Source organism: Balaenoptera musculus, chromosome 1 (assembly GCF_009873245.2).
Source record: "Balaenoptera musculus isolate JJ_BM4_2016_0621 chromosome 1, mBalMus1.pri.v3, whole genome shotgun sequence".
Classification (NCBI taxonomy): Eukaryota; Metazoa; Chordata; class Mammalia; order Artiodactyla; family Balaenopteridae; genus Balaenoptera; species Balaenoptera musculus.
The window spans coordinates 81,151,910-81,167,449 of NC_045785.1; the positions used below are offsets into that span (position 1 = coordinate 81,151,910).

The 15,540-nt window shown below is 36.7% G+C and overlaps 1 protein-coding gene across 6 annotated transcripts in view; it reads left to right on the forward strand.

The window, feature by feature from the left end:
- Positions 1 to 15,540, forward strand: part of RPAP2 (RNA polymerase II associated protein 2) — an 85,383-nt gene that overhangs the window by 1,587 nt on the left and 68,256 nt on the right. For 5 of the 6 annotated variants that reach the window (XR_005022592.1, XM_036874342.1, XM_036874363.1 and 2 more), the window contains exons 3-6: positions 6,124 to 6,238; positions 7,909 to 8,007; positions 8,217 to 8,282; positions 11,703 to 11,791. Coding sequence is in view for 5 of the 6 variants with exons in the window: in XM_036874342.1 (XP_036730237.1) it covers positions 6,124 to 6,238; positions 7,909 to 8,007; positions 8,217 to 8,282; positions 11,703 to 11,791 (369 nt within the window). In the remaining variant the exon portion in view is untranslated. The remainder of the gene's footprint in view (positions 1 to 6,123; positions 6,239 to 7,908; positions 8,008 to 8,216; positions 8,283 to 11,702; positions 11,792 to 15,540) is intronic. The other variant, XM_036874383.1, reaches the window with a different exon arrangement.

Genomic DNA, 15,540 nt, shown 5'->3' on the forward strand with positions numbered 1-15,540 from the left:
AGATTACACTCCATGTAGAGTTATTACAAAATAATGGCTAAATTTCCCTGTACTGTACAATACCTTCTTGTTGCTTATTTATTTTATACATAGTTTGTGTCTCTCAATCCCATACCCTACTCTTGCCCCTCCCCCTGCTGTCTCCCCACTGGTAACCACTAGTTTGTCCTCTATATAAGTGATCTCATATAATATTTGTCTTTCTCTGTCTGACTTACTTCACTAAGCATGATACCCTCTGGGTACATCCACATTGTTGCAAATTGCAGAATTTCATTCTTTTTATGGCTGAGTAGTATTCCATGGCATGTATAAACCACATCTTCTTTATCCATTTATCTGTTGATAGACATTTAGGTTCCTTCTATATCTTGGCTACTGTAAATAATGCTGCTATGAACATTGGGGGGCATGTATCTTTTCAAACTAGTGTTGTAATTTTCTTCAGATATATACCCAGGAGTGGAGTTGCTGGATCATATGGTAGTTCTAGTTTCAGTTTTTTAGGGAACCTCTGTACTGTTTTCCATAGTGGCTGTACCAATTTACATTCCCACCAACAGTATTGGAGGAATCCCTTTTCTCCACATTCTCGCCAACATTTGTTATTTGTAGACTTTTTGATGATAGCCATTCTGAAAGGTGTGAGGTGATATCTCATTGTGGTTTTGATTTGCATTTCTCTGATGATTAGCAATATTGAGCAGTTTTTCATGTTCCTGTTGGCCATGTATATATCCTTGGGAAAATGTCTATTCAGGTCTTCTGACCATTTTTTAATTGGGTTGTTTGTTTGCTTGTTTGTTTTAATTAATTTATTTGATTTTTTTTTTTAGGGCTTTATTCATTTATCTATTTATTTATTTATTTATCCATTTATGGTTGTGTTGGGTCTTCGCCTCTGTGCGAGGGCCCTCTCCAGTTGCGGCAAGTGGGGGCCACTCCTCATCGCAGTGCGCGGGGCTCTCACTATCGCGGCCTCTCTTGTTGCGGAGCACAGGCTCCAGACGCGCAGGCTCAGCAATTGTGGCTCACGGGCCTAGTCGCTCCGCCGCATGTGGGATCTTCCCAGACCAGGGCTCGGACCCGTGTCCCCTGCATTGGCAGGCAGACTCTTAACCACTGCGCCACCAGGGAAGCCCTGTTTGTTTGTTTTTATATTGAGTTGTATCAGCTGTTTATATATTTTGGGTATTAACCCCTTATTGGTCATATCATTTGCAAATATTTTCTCCCATTCAGTAGGTTGTCTTTTCGTTTTGTGGATGGCTTCCTTTGCTGTGCAAAAGCTTTTATGTTTAATTAGGTCCCATTTGTTTATTTTTGCTTTTGTTTCCTTAGCCTTAGGAGACAGATACAAAAAAATATTGCTGAGTTTTATGTCAAAGAGTTTTCTGACTATGTTCTCTTCTGGGAGTTTTATGGTTTCAGAGGCCCTGAGGATATGATTTTGAACAGAATAGACACAGTTCCTGTCTAGTGGAACAGAGAAATACCAATTATCACAAATAAATACATAATTACAAATTATGATGAGTGCTATAAAGGAGAAGACTGTGATGGAGGAACTAAAAACAGGGGTACAGTAAAGCTGGAGGTTGGCAGGAAGGGTGGTAGGTTTTCAGGGAAAGGCTTCTCCAAGAAAGTAATAATTAAACTAAGACCTGAAGGCTAAGTAGGCATTTACCAGACCAAGAGTAGTGAGGAGAGACCTCCAGCCAGAAGTGGCAATATGTGTGACAAGAAAAAGCTTAGTCATTTAAAAAAAAGGAGAGATGCTGAGGGTGGTATGCAGCTTTCTGAGCAAAGGAAGAAAGCAGCATAGGAAAAGGTTAGAGGCGGGTTCCATTCAAACAGTACCTGGTAGGCCATGGTGAGAAATTCAGATTTTCTAAGTGCAAATGGGAAAACTTTAATAAAGTAGTAGAATTTAAGTTTTAAAAGTTGTAAGATGTTAGGGATAGTGATCATTTGGGAGTGGAGAAATTAGATGAATTTGAGATCTGTTTTGAAGAGTATTCTCCTGTGGAGCAGCATGATTATACTGACTTGGCTTTAGGAAATATTATTGGGTGGGCCAAAAAGTGCCTTCAGTTTTTTAAGTAAAAATAAGAGACACATTTTTCATTTTCACCAAGAACTTTATTGAACATCATATTCACCCTTTTGTTCCAGTACCTTCTGCCATTTTATAGGCAACTTCATAATTCCATCTTACCAAAACTTTTTATCTTTTTGAGCAAAGAACTGTTCCAGGTGCCTTTTACCGTCTTCCAGGGAATTGAAATTTTTTCCATTAAGAGAATTTTGTAAGACCGAAATAAATGGAAATCCAGAGGTGCAATGTCTGGTGAATTGGGTGGATGAATCAGAACTTCCCAGCCAAGCTGTAACAGTTTTTGCCTGGTCATCAAAGAAACATGCTGTCTTGTGTTATCCTGATGAAAGACGATGAGTTTTCTGTTGGCTAATTCCGGACGCTTTTCATCGATTGCTGCTTTCAGTTGGTCTAATTGGAAGCAGTACTTGCTAGAATTAATTGTTTGGTTTTCTGGAAGGAGCTCATAATAGAGGACTCCCTTCCAATCCCACCATATACACAACATCACCTTCTTTGGATGAAAAGACCGGCCTTTGGTATGGTTGGTGGTGGTTTCATTTCGCTTGTCCCATGATCTCTTCCATTCCACATTGTTGTACAGTATCCACTTTTCATTGCCCATCACAGTTTGTTTTAAAAACAGAATGTTTTCATTACATTTCAGTTGAGAATCTCATGGGGAAATATAGTCAAGAAGGGTTTATTTTGTTTTTTTGAAGGGTTTTTTTTTTGTTTTTGTTAATTATTTATTTTTGGCTGCGTTGGGTCTTCATTGCTGCGCGTGGCCTTTCTCTAATTGCGGTGAGCAGAGGCTACTCTTCGTTGCGGTGCACGGGCTGCTTATTGCAGTGGCTTCTCTTGTTGTGGAGCACGGGCTCTTGGCGTACAGGCTTCAGTAGTTGTGGCTTGCAGGCTGTAGAGCGCAGGCTCAGTAGTTGTGGTACACAGGCTTAGTTGCTGCACAGCATGTGGGATCTTACCGGACCAAGGACTCGAACCTGTGTCCCCTGCATTGGCAGGCGGATTCTTAACCACTGCGCCACCAGGGAAGTTCTGGTCAAGAAGGTTTTTTTCGCTTAACTTATGTGGAACCCAAACATCAAAGCAATTCACATAACCAAGCTGGTGCAAATGATTTTCAAGGCTTGATTTGGATATTTTGAGTGTATCTTCTATCTCCCGCGTGGTATGATGTTGATTGTTCTCAATTATTGTTTCGATTTGATTGCTGTCAACTTCAACTGGTCCACCCAACTGTGGAGCATCATCCAGTGAGAAATCTATAGCACGAAACTTCTCAAACCACTTTTGACACGTTCGATCAGTCCCAGCACCTTCTCCATACACTGCACAAATCTTTTTTTGCGTTTCAGTTGTGTTTTTACCTTTCTTGAAATAATAAACCATAATATGCCAAAAATGTTGCTTTTTTCTTCCATCTTCAATGTTAAAATGGCTACACAAAAATTCACCAATTTTGATAAGTTTTTTTTTTTTAATGTACGCTGATATGACAGCTGTCACATACAATCTAACAAAATTGTTTCGAATGAAGTTAAAGACAACTAAGTGCTACTAGAGCCATCTTATGGAAAAAACCTAACAAACCTTTTGGCCAACCCAATACAAGAGTAAAGTTTAGTTAATAATGATAACAATGTAATTTGCAACTCTCTTCAACATGGATCTGACCACAAGCTTGAGGAGATTATATTTTATTCTAAGCACTACGATTTGAAGAATATAGATAAGCCGAAATGTATTTTGAGCAGATCACCCAGGATGATGAAACAATTAAAAATCCTTGGGGTAGCCAACTAGTTGTTGAAAGGAGTGATCCTTCATAAATTTATTCCAACTGAAAAATACTTCTACATTCAATCCAGGTGAATAGTATTAAGCCAGAAATTAAAGAGCTTTGCAAAAATATAAAACAATTCCGCTCTTCACAATAAATTTTTCATTTAAAAGTATGTTAAGCGCTTCCCTGGTGGCTCAGTGGTTAAGAACCCACCTGCCAATGCAGGGGACACGGGTTCAAGCCCTGGTCCGGGAAGATCTCAAATGCCGCGGAGCAACTAAGCCTGTGCACCACAACTACTGAGCCTGCGCTCTAGAGCCTGCAAGCCACAACTACTGAACCCATGTGCCACAACTACGGAAGCCCATGCACCTAGAGCCCATGCTCCACAACAAGAGAAGCCACCGCAATGAGAAGCCCATGCACCACAACGAACAGTAGCCCCTGCTCGCGGCAACTAGAGAAAGCCCGCGCACAGCAACAAAGACCCAATGCAGCCAAAAATAAATAATAAATAAATTTATTTTTAAAAATATGTTAACATGTAATGGGTGCATTCCTATTAAATGAGTTAATGAATGCTTGAAATTTTTCTCACCTTTAATCCTAGTATGGTAAATATCAACAGATATAATCTATATAAGCGAAAGCTAAGAGTATAAAGGAGCACTGAAACCAAAAAGTTTGAGAACCACTGCCGTACACCACACTACCTGTCATTTGGGTTAGGGCAGCAGTGAGACAGGGCTATCCATGGGAAATAGCTGTAGGTATCCATCAGTTAAGAGGAGTGCGGCTGTTCCTGCAGGTTGAGGTAATTAACTGCTTAAGTTAGCAACTCCTAATGTACATTCTGTTCTGATCTTAGTATATGACATAGCTTTTAGTGGTAGGCAGCAAAATGAGAAAAAAAATAATGTTTTTCATAAAGCTGAATATATATATATTCAATACAAAGAACTGTCTTTTAATCTGTGTCCATGTCTTTTTTACATATTTGACGTAAGATTGGTCTTTATGAAATGGTGGGAGAACAGGTGTTAATTGCAAGTTTCTTCTTGTTTTAATGTCCCTATTTGTCCCTAGCTGGCAATCTTGTGTCATTTCTCCAAATTGTTTTTGTAAGACATATTGCTCCAGGCCAGGAACTAGAGTCTAAAGTCTTGGAAGTCAGTGAAGGAAGGGAGAAAAGGTGAGTACATTCTAGGTCCAGGTATGAGAGTTTAGTCAAGGTCCAAGAGGGCAGCAAAGGTTGTTCTGGTAGGCAAGTAGAAACTAGTGTAGGAAAGGAGCAAATAAGTCACCAAGATAGTTGGTATCTTTGGTCCCATGGTAGTGGTTCTCAACCCTGTTATACACTAAGATTATCTGGAACACTTAAGAAAACACCAGTAACCAGGCCCCATCCTCAAAGACTGTGATTTAATTAGCCTGCAATGGGACCTGAGCATGGTATCTTTTTAAAAAATCTCATCAGATGATCGTAAAGTGCAGCTAGACTTGAGAACCACTGTCCTAGGGCCATTGTTTGATCAGATAGCCTCTGCTTTTATATTCATGATGTGTATTCATGGGGCCAGCAAAGGCTGACAGAGTCCCACTGGTGCCAGGATAAGGTCCAGCCCTCCTAGGAAGATTGTTGTTTTCCTAAACTATATAGTCATATCAATATAGTTATTTAATAAGACTTTACAATAAAAGTAAGTAAATACTTCTTTGCACATATGACTCTGTCCTGTCAAACTGGGCCAGCCACTACTTAACTTTTGAGAATTAGCACAAAGAAATTTTTACTTATAAGAACAGCCAAAAAATCCTCTTTTACCTCTCCAGTCACTTCTGATTTCTAACGATTTCAGGGAAAAGCCTCCATTTTTAGGTACACACAGGAGTGATAGAGTATAAACTCTAACTGGCAAAAAGATTTCCCCTCATTTTCTTTTCTGTAGGAGACTCTAAGTTCTTCCTTGTCCTCTGAGCTCTGGAAGTCAAATAATCCTGTTATTATGGCAGACATCAATGTGTGCAGTATAACAAGTAGCTTGTTTCCTTTTTGAAAAGTATTGGATCAAAAGAAACAGCATTTAAAAATATACATTTAGCTTAAATAGCAAAATAGTAAGTTGTTAGTGTTGTATTTTAAAATATAGAAAATTAGCTATGCTAAAACTTATAAGTAGAATAACCTTTAAATTAAAAATATATATTTTTTTAATTTTAGGAAAGCAGAACTAGAAGCAGTTGTCAGAAAGAAGATTGAGTTTGAGAGAAAAGCTCTACGTATTGTTGAACAGCTTTTAGAAGAGAATATTACAGAAGAATTCCTAAGGGAGTGTGTATGTGTTGATAAATTATTACTTTTGTAGTATAAGATCTTTAAATATGTGTAATGTGAAACTTCTTTGCATTATTGAAATCTTTGAATCTATTGTCAGCTACATACTATATAATTTATGCATTTAAAAATAATCAACTATTATGCATTCCTTGTTTTATAGTGACTTTAAAATGCACTGAGGAGAGATAACATGCATATTTTACCCCTTCGTGCTAGTTCTTTTAACCAGTCTGCTAATCTCACTTGATTTTCATTGCTTTGCACTGCTGATCCCCACGTCACTTTTCATATTCTGTATGTTATCCTATTTTAGTAATGGAAGATCATTATTTTTTGTTAATGTAATTTCATTAATTTTGATATTTTAAAAACCTGAAATATAGACCATTTATAGTTTAACACATAACAAGAGAATTATCATCTGCATTAAAAATCTTTTTTTTGTTTTCTTTAATGGCTTATTGCATTAAAAACTTGAATGGAAATGTCTGTTATATCCTCATAATCCTTAAGAGAAAAAAGAAATGGAAAATTAAAGCTCAGAGCTTTTATTGCAGAAATAATTCTTAGTGTGGCTTAGAGATTTTCCTAAACAAGAGGAATATAAATATGACAATATTTAAATTCATATAGGTAACTGCATCAGAATCTCCATACTTGATGACTTTAAAGACAGACCAGAAATGTTGGTTTGTCTCAAGAACTGAGATTATTTGAACATGAAAATGTCAAAGGAAAATATTTGGCGTTAGCTTATAACTATCACCTCACTGTTCTGTACAGTTTTTTCAGAAGATAGAAGATTTTGCACAAAAATTTGTTCAGGGGTCACAATGACACCTTTAGTATACTTCGTTTTTGAGCTTGTGCTTTAAGAAATAGGTAAAATTATATCTTATTATTTTATTTGGTTTATTTTTGAGTAATACTTTTTTTATTATTATTTAATTGTTTTTGGCTGCATTGGGTCTTCGTTGCTGCACACAGGCTTTCTCTAGTTACAGCGAGCGGGGGGCTACTCTTCGTTATGGTGCGCTGGCTTCTCATTGCGGTGGCTTCTCTTGTTGCAGAGCATGAGCTCTAGGCGCGCGGGCTTCAGTAGTTGTGGCTCGTGGGCTTAGTTGCTCTGTGGAATGTGGGATCTTCCTGGGCCAGGGCTCGAACTGGTGTCCCCTGCAATGGCAGGCAGATTCTTAACCACTGTGCCACCAGGGAAGTCCCAAGTAATACTTTTATAAATATAATATAAATAAATATAAATAAATAAATATAAATAAATATAAATAAAATATACTATCAATATTTTCCTTTGGTATAGCAGTCACTATAGCATCACTTCTTCCTCCTGCCTCAGAATTATTTCATGAATTGTATAATCTACAAGGATGCATAGTCTACGATGGCAGAAATTTTTGGGGCTTTGTGGGTTGTTTGTTTTTTTTTTTTTTTAAATAATAGCTAACATTTTCTGAGTACTTAGTATGTGTCAAGAAGCACTTTTTTGAGTACTTTTCCTTTATTTTTTCTTCTGATTCTTACATCAAACCTATGAGATAGGTACTGTTATGATCCCTGTGTTTTCAGATGAGATCGATAAGGCTTAAAGAGCTGATAAATAAACTTTTCCAATAATCTGGTGGGGGAAATGCCCCTCTCATTTCTTTATAGGGGAAGTTCATCACACCTGCTCACTATAGTGATGTCGTGGATGAGCGTGCTATCATCAAACTCTGCGGCTATCCCTTATGTCGGAAGAAGCTAGGAATTGTAAGTGACTACTTTTTTTTAACATGTAGACTTTTAATTTTTATATTTAGCAAAATACTGTGTAGAAAGAACAATAAATGAAACTGAGGTCATGAACTAATGATATGGGTTAGCCAAAGATATGATATGTAGATGACTTAATCTTGTTAACTGCAAAGTTCATGTTTATTATTGGAATTCTTTTGTAAGCTATACGTTCTTTTCTTTAGGTACCAAAACAGAAATATAAAATTTCTACCAAAACCAATAAAGTCTATGATATTACTGAAAGAAAGGTAAGTTTAAAGGCTGTTTTTAATATTATACTAAATGGAATTCTAAAAATATCTGTTTAAAATCTTGCCTTTTAGAAAATAGCCATGTTAAAAGTTTTTCATTTATAAATATTTCATTCAAGGTGTTAAAAAAAAAAACTCTTTGCTTATACTTTACTTAATATGTGAACTTTTAAAAATTAAAAGTGCATATTGGCACAAGTTCAGGTGAGTGAATCATAGGACAGAATAGAGAGCCAGAAACAGACTCACTACTTATGTGGACACTGGACATAAGACATCAGGAGTATTTTAGATCAGTGGAGAAAGGATGGATTTTTTTAAATAAATTGTACTGTCATGATTAGTTATCCATATGGAAATAATGAAAACTGACACCTATTTCAGTGTACATACAAAGATCAGTTTTAGGTAGATTAAGGACCTAAATGTAAAAGAGATACCTTTTCAAAGACAGTATGAGAGAATATCTTTATAAACTTGGACTAGAGAGAATTTCTTAAATAAGATAGAAAATTATAGACCATAGAGGAAAAATTGATACATTTTTCTACATTAAAATAGAAAACATTTGCTCATTAGACGTTTCTTTAAAAAGAGAGTGAAAAGATACGCTACAAATCAGAAGGAGTTATATTTCTCACATGTAACTGGCCATAGATTCCTAACCAGAGTACGTCATCTATAAGAAAAAGACAAAAAACTTAATTAAAAAAATTTTATGGAAAGAACTTGAATGACTAATGAATATATGAAAAGATGCTCAGCCTTATCAGTAATCAGGAAAACAGCAAATGAAAACACATTGAGTTACATTTTTTTTTTTTTTAATTTAATTTTATTTATTTTTTTGGCTGCCTTGGGTCTTTGTTGCTGCGCGCGGGCTTTCTCTAGTTGCGGCCAGCAGGGGCTACTCTTCGTTGCGTTGCTCGGACTTCTCATTGTGGTGGCTTCTCTTGTTGCAGAGCACGGGCTCTAGGCACATGGGCTTCAGTAGTTGTGGCATGTGGGCTCAGTAGTTGCGGCACGCAGGCCTTAGGGCACACAGGCTTCAGTAGTTGCTGCACGTGGGCTCAGTAGTTGCCCCACGTGGGCTCAGTAGTTGCAGCATGCAGGCTTTAGGGCACGCAGGCTTCAGTAGTTGTGGTGCACGGGCTTAGTTGCTCCAGGGCATGTGGGATATTCCAGGACCAGGGATCGAACCTGTGTCCCCTTCACTGGGAGGTGGATTCTTTTTTTTTTTAAATAAATTTATTTATTTATTTATTTTTGGCCGTGTTGGGTCTTCGTTTCTGTGCGAGGGCCTTCTCTAGTTGTGACGAACGGGGGCCACTCTTCATCGCGGTGCGCAGGCCTCTCACTATCACGGCCTCTCTTGTTGCGGAGCACAGGCTCCAGACGCGCAGGCTCAGTAGTTGTGGCTCACGGGCCTAGTTGCTCCGTGGCACGTGGGATCTTCCCAGACCAGGGCTCGAACCCGTGTCCCCTGCATTGGCAGGCAGATTCTCAACCACTGCGCCACCAGGGAAGCCCGGGAGGTGGATTCTTAACCACTGCGCCACCAGGGAAGACCCGAGCTTGGAGATTTAATTTTAGATGCTATCCCTTCCAAGGTAGTCTCCCAACCAGGTGTTAGCGCCCAAGAGTTGTCGTAAAGAAACGGCACAGAAGACGTCCCCAGTGGTGTTGATGATGAGCGGGAGTTGGTCTAGCTAAAAGTTGGGAATAAAGGGTCAGCACATGTAAGGGTCAGAGGGAGGGGAGTAAGAGCAATAAAAAGTACACCTTGGTGGTCACACAGGTCTTCTGGGGAGAAAAGAAAGAAGAGAGAAAGAGAGAAAGAAAGAAAAAGAAAGAAAGAAAGAAAGAAGGAAGGAAGGGAGGGAGGGAGGGAGGGAGGAAGGGAAGAAAGAAAGAAAGGGAGCAGGAGTCGAGTTACATTTTTACAGTCCCCAAATTAGCAAAATTATAAAAATCTGACAGCATTAGTAACTCCTTATACTGCTAGTCAAATAAAAATTGGTACAACATTTTTGAGCAACTGTTTGGCAAAGTCAAATTTACACATTCTTTGTGACCATTCTTTCTATTCTTTGGTATAAATCCTTGCCCATATGCACAAGTATATATGTGTATAAATGTTCCTAGTAGGATAAGCAAAATATGGTACATACATAGAATGGAATAATTATTTGACCTTAAAAAGGAAGGAAATTCTGACACAAGCTACAACTGAATGTACTTTGAAGACGTTATCCTAAGTGAGATAAGCCAGCACAAAAGGAAAAATATTATATGGTTCTACTTATATGAGGTAATTAGAGTAGTCAAATTTATAGAGACAGGGCTTCCCTGGTGGCGCAGTGGTTGAGAATCTGCCTGCTGATGCAGGGGACACGGGTTCGAGCCCTGGTCTGGGAAGATCCCACATGCTGCAGAGCAGCTAGGCCCGTGAGCCACAGTTACTGAGCCTGCGCGTCTGGAGCCTGTGCTCCGCAACAAGAGAGGCCGCGACAGTGAGAGGCCTGCGCACCGCGATGAAGAGTGGCCCCCACTTGCTGCAACTAGAGAAAGCCCTCGCACAGAAACGAAGACCCAACACAGCCATAAATAAATAAATAAAATTAAAAAAAAAAAAAAAAATTTATAGAGACAGAAAGTAGAATGGTTTTTGTCAGAGGAGGTGGAAATGGGGAGTTATGGTTTAATGGGTGTGGAGTTTCAGTTTTGCAAGATGAAAAGAGTTCTGGAGCTGGATGATGGTGATGGTTGCAAAACAGTTAAGAAGGTACTTAATGCCACTGAACTATATACTTAAAAATGCTTAGATGGTAAATTTTGTGTATTATACCACAATTTTTTTAATTTAAAAAATTGTTATTAAAAAAAGGTTCATAGTAACATTGTAATGATAACAAAAAATTACAAACAACTCAACTGTCCTTAAACAGTCAGTAACTAAAAGGCAGTATACTTAGGCAATGGAATATAATACACAGTGTAAATGAATAAGCTATAGCTACACAAATGAGTCTTAAAAACATAATGTGGAACAGAAGAATACAAGAATACATAACAATATGATTCCATTTAGACAAAGTTTAAAAATAGGCAAAACCGAATGATATATTTTATAGGCTATGTATGTAAGTAGCAACACTAAAAGAAAGCAAAAGAATGAATAACACAAAATTTGTAATAGTGGTTACCTCTGGGGAATGTGGAGAGTGATACCATCGGGGAGGGATACATAGAAGCCTTCAAAGGTACTAAATCTTACTTCTTACCTTGGGTGGTAGATTCATGGGTTTTCGGTTTTTTCTGTGAACTACATATTTATGTTTTATATTCTCTTCTGTACATAAGTTGTATTTCACAATAAGAAAAAATAATTTGCTAGTTTTAAAATGTTCTTTTCAGTGTTTTTGCAGCAATTTTTGTTATAAAGCATCTAAGTTTTTTGAAGCACAAATTCCTGAAACTCCAGTGTGGGTTCGAGAAGAAGAAAGGTAATTTAAATCATTATGTATACATTTGTTCATAAATTCTAATAATTTCTTTCTATTTTTTGAGATATGCAAAAAGTAGGTATAGTTTTCTTTGGAATGCATTTACTGTACTCATTTTAATTGTGGGGAAATGGTTATATTTCAAGCAGAGCTTTTGAGGATTTTACACTTAAAATCAGAAAATTAATACATACAAATGTTATGTGTTTGCTGTTTTAGCTTTAAGCACAAAATCTGAACTTTGCTTCCTATTGTGATGGTTATTTCTATTAATTCTATTAATATAATCCTGGGATAAGAATTATAAATTTTTTCAGAAGGTACTGGATTTTGGGATCCAACTGAACTCACTTTGTTGTTAGGAAACTATATACTAATGTTAAAAAGTTCAGGTTACTAATTCATTTAATCTGTATTAAAAATCAGTACAATATAAATTTAAAGAAAGCCAATTTAAAGAGTCATTTTTAGCAAAAAAGTTTATAGACATTCCTGGGATTTTGCCTTTTGAGAAATGTTTAGACATTTATAACATTTTATTAGTTGCTGGATTTGAAAGAGAATTTATTACTGAGGGGACAATTACATAATATTAAAAAGGTAACAAAAATTATTGTTATGTAACTGAACTGTATTGTCTAGAAATTCCAAACAAAGGCTTAAATTAATGAGATAATGTCTCAAGTAATTCATGTTTGATAGAGAATATTACAACAACACAAGGCAGTGTTATTTGGGGTAAAATAGGATCTATGCTAAATAAACTTAAAGTCTTATTTGATACACAAGTAACATGACACTACTGTATGTTCAACTAGCATTAATTTTACTGATGACAGTACCTTTGTTTGCAGACACCTTTGCCTGCTGCTCCAATTCTGTGTGGTTCAGAATATGTAAAATATACTACAGTATGGCCTTTGTTAATTGAATTCAACATAATGAAGACTAAATTGCTCATCATTTCTCTACCAGCCTATCCAACTTTCTTGTTTGGAGGATAAAAGATTGTAGCATTGTCCAAAGTGACTGGGAAGCTAAGAGCACCTTTCTAACTATCACTTTTTCTCTTTTCTTAACATTTCTTTTGCCAGCACTGCCCATTACCTCCTCAGTCCTAATGACAGTGACATATTTCATTTCCCAGTGTTAAGACCGGTGTTTCCTTGAGTTGTTTTTAACTTTGCTTCCAGAGATCTCTACTTCTTGAAGTTAGCTCTCTCATTTAGCCCATACTCATATCTGCTTCAAAACCATTTATCAAAGCACCTTTGCTGTCATCTCTGTTTTCTTCAGATATAGTTATTGGTACTTCCTTCAGCTAATTTAAAACAGTTCTTCCCTCTAACCTTTTCCCAAAATCTTACCATGCTCTCTTCAGAATGCCCACTTTTTCCCAAAACATGAAGCTCTGTCATTTTATATTTGTGGTTCTTGAAATTCTCCCTTATCTATATGCCCTTTCTTATTACCTCACTTAAAAAAGAAAGATGAAAATGACCTTGGTTTCCCTAAACTAATCAATTTAATTTACATTTAAAGTGTATAGCATGCCCTTACTACCCAGCAGGCTACACATGTGTAAAAACCAACCTGTGAGTTTAAATCTCATTGGGATGACAGAACAAATATACATGAGTGAAACAAGTTTGTACTTATTCTAATGGGGACCTGTAATGTAAGTTAGTGAGGATAAAGCATTGCATAATGAAAAACTGTAAGCAGAGGTGAGAAAATAAACTCATAGGAATAGGTTGGTATTGGAAGTAGATAGAACATTAGCTCACTTGAAATAAGGGATATGTTTGGGGAAAAAATAGAAAATAATGATACGTATCAAGGAGCCAAGCTAAGTTTGGTATATCCTCAAGTTCTGGGGAGATATCAAGTGTTTTTGAATAGAATTTAGTCTGGCATTGGTGTACAAGATGAATTAAAGAGAGGATCATAATGAAAGAACTGAAAGGGTCCTTAGAGAAAATTTAATCCAACCTTATTATCAAACAGACTCAGAAAGATTAAGTGTATTTCTTAAGCTAGTGATAGATTCTGAACAAGGCTAGGATTCTTTTGTCATATTCCTCTTGATTGGAAGTAACCAGTGAGTAATCTATAAATATACAATTGTCACATTGTACATAGTGTAACTATAGCCCTTATTTATGTATAATACTTGTCTGTATATAATGACCATGTCAGTATTTTTCATATCTGGATGCGTCATATTACCTTAATTTCTAAATTCCTAGGGGCAAGGATTATGTCAGTTTATCTAATCCACTAGAGGTCACTGTGTTTTCACAGAGAATGTTTGATATTTTTATGTGTGCTAATGATCAGAATTCTGGAATTCAGTATTCGTTTAAAAAGCTTGTCTAGCTATTGTACATATAAGCTCTAAAGAAATGTATTTTAAAGAAAGTCTGTTCACATATAGTATGGGGTATAATATTCATAACCTATCTTCTTTTAAAGGGGAAAAATGGCTTTTTTTTGGATGGCAGCATTAAGTATTTAATGCAGATATTTTTATTAGCTTAGAGTGAGTTGTAATAAATAATAAGCTATATCACCATCATAATTTTAAGTTATAATTTTATTAATATAAGTACTATTTTTATTATAATTTAAAAATAATAATAAATTTTAAAATTCACTCAAAGAATCAGTTATTTTATTGTAATGACTTCCAAAATCTTTCTTTAATTGAAATATAGTTGACATATAGTATTATATTAGTTTCAGGTATACTACATGGTGATTTGACATTTCCATACGTTATGGAATGATCACCACAATAAGTCCATTAACCATCTGTCCGCATACAAAGTTATTACAATATTATTGAACATATTCCTCATGCTGTACTTTACATCTCTATGGCTTCTTTATTTTATAACTGGAGGTTTGTACCTCTTAATCTACCCTTCACCTATTTCATCGACATTTGTTTGTTCTCTGTATCCATGAATGATTTCCAAAATTTTTGACCACTGTAATAAATGCATTTTACATTATCCAGCACATACATAGAACTGAAGCAAAAGTTTTAGGAAACAATTTTTATCCTCACTACATGAGAAGCCTCTGATATTTTCTACTCTGTTGCTTTTTTGAAATGCTGGTAGCAACCCCCTTAATTGGTTGGTCCTGATCTGTAGTTTTTGTTTGTTTGTTTTTATAAATTTATTTTATTTATTTTATGTTTGGCTGCATTGGGTCTTCTTTGCTGCACGTGGGCTTTCTCTAGTTGTGGTGAGTGGGGGATGCTCTTCATTGCAGTGTGTGGGCTTCTTATTGTGGAGCATGAGCTCTAGGCGCACCGGCTTCAGGAGTTGTGGCATGCAGGCTCAGTAGTTGTGGCTCGCAGGCTCTAGAGCGCAGGCTCAGTAGTTGTCGCGCATGGGCTTAGTTGCTCCGCGGCATGTGGGATCTTCCCAGACCAGGGATAGAACCCATGTCCCCTGCATTGGCAGGCGGATTCTTAACCACTGTGCCACCAGGGAAGCCCCTGATTTGTAGTTTTAAGAGCACTGTTTTGTTGGATCTAGCTTAGATTTTTAGTTGTTTTACTGTAAGAAAGTCTGTTACCAGCACTGAATCTTATTTTCCTCATTTGTAAGTAGAAAGTTGCATTTAACCTTTAGTTCCCTTTAGTTCTAATGTTTTACAATTCTAAGTCAGTCAGTGCTGCTATAGTGAAAGTTTTCTAGGTAAGGAAATGTCTCATTGATAAAAATGATGAAAAT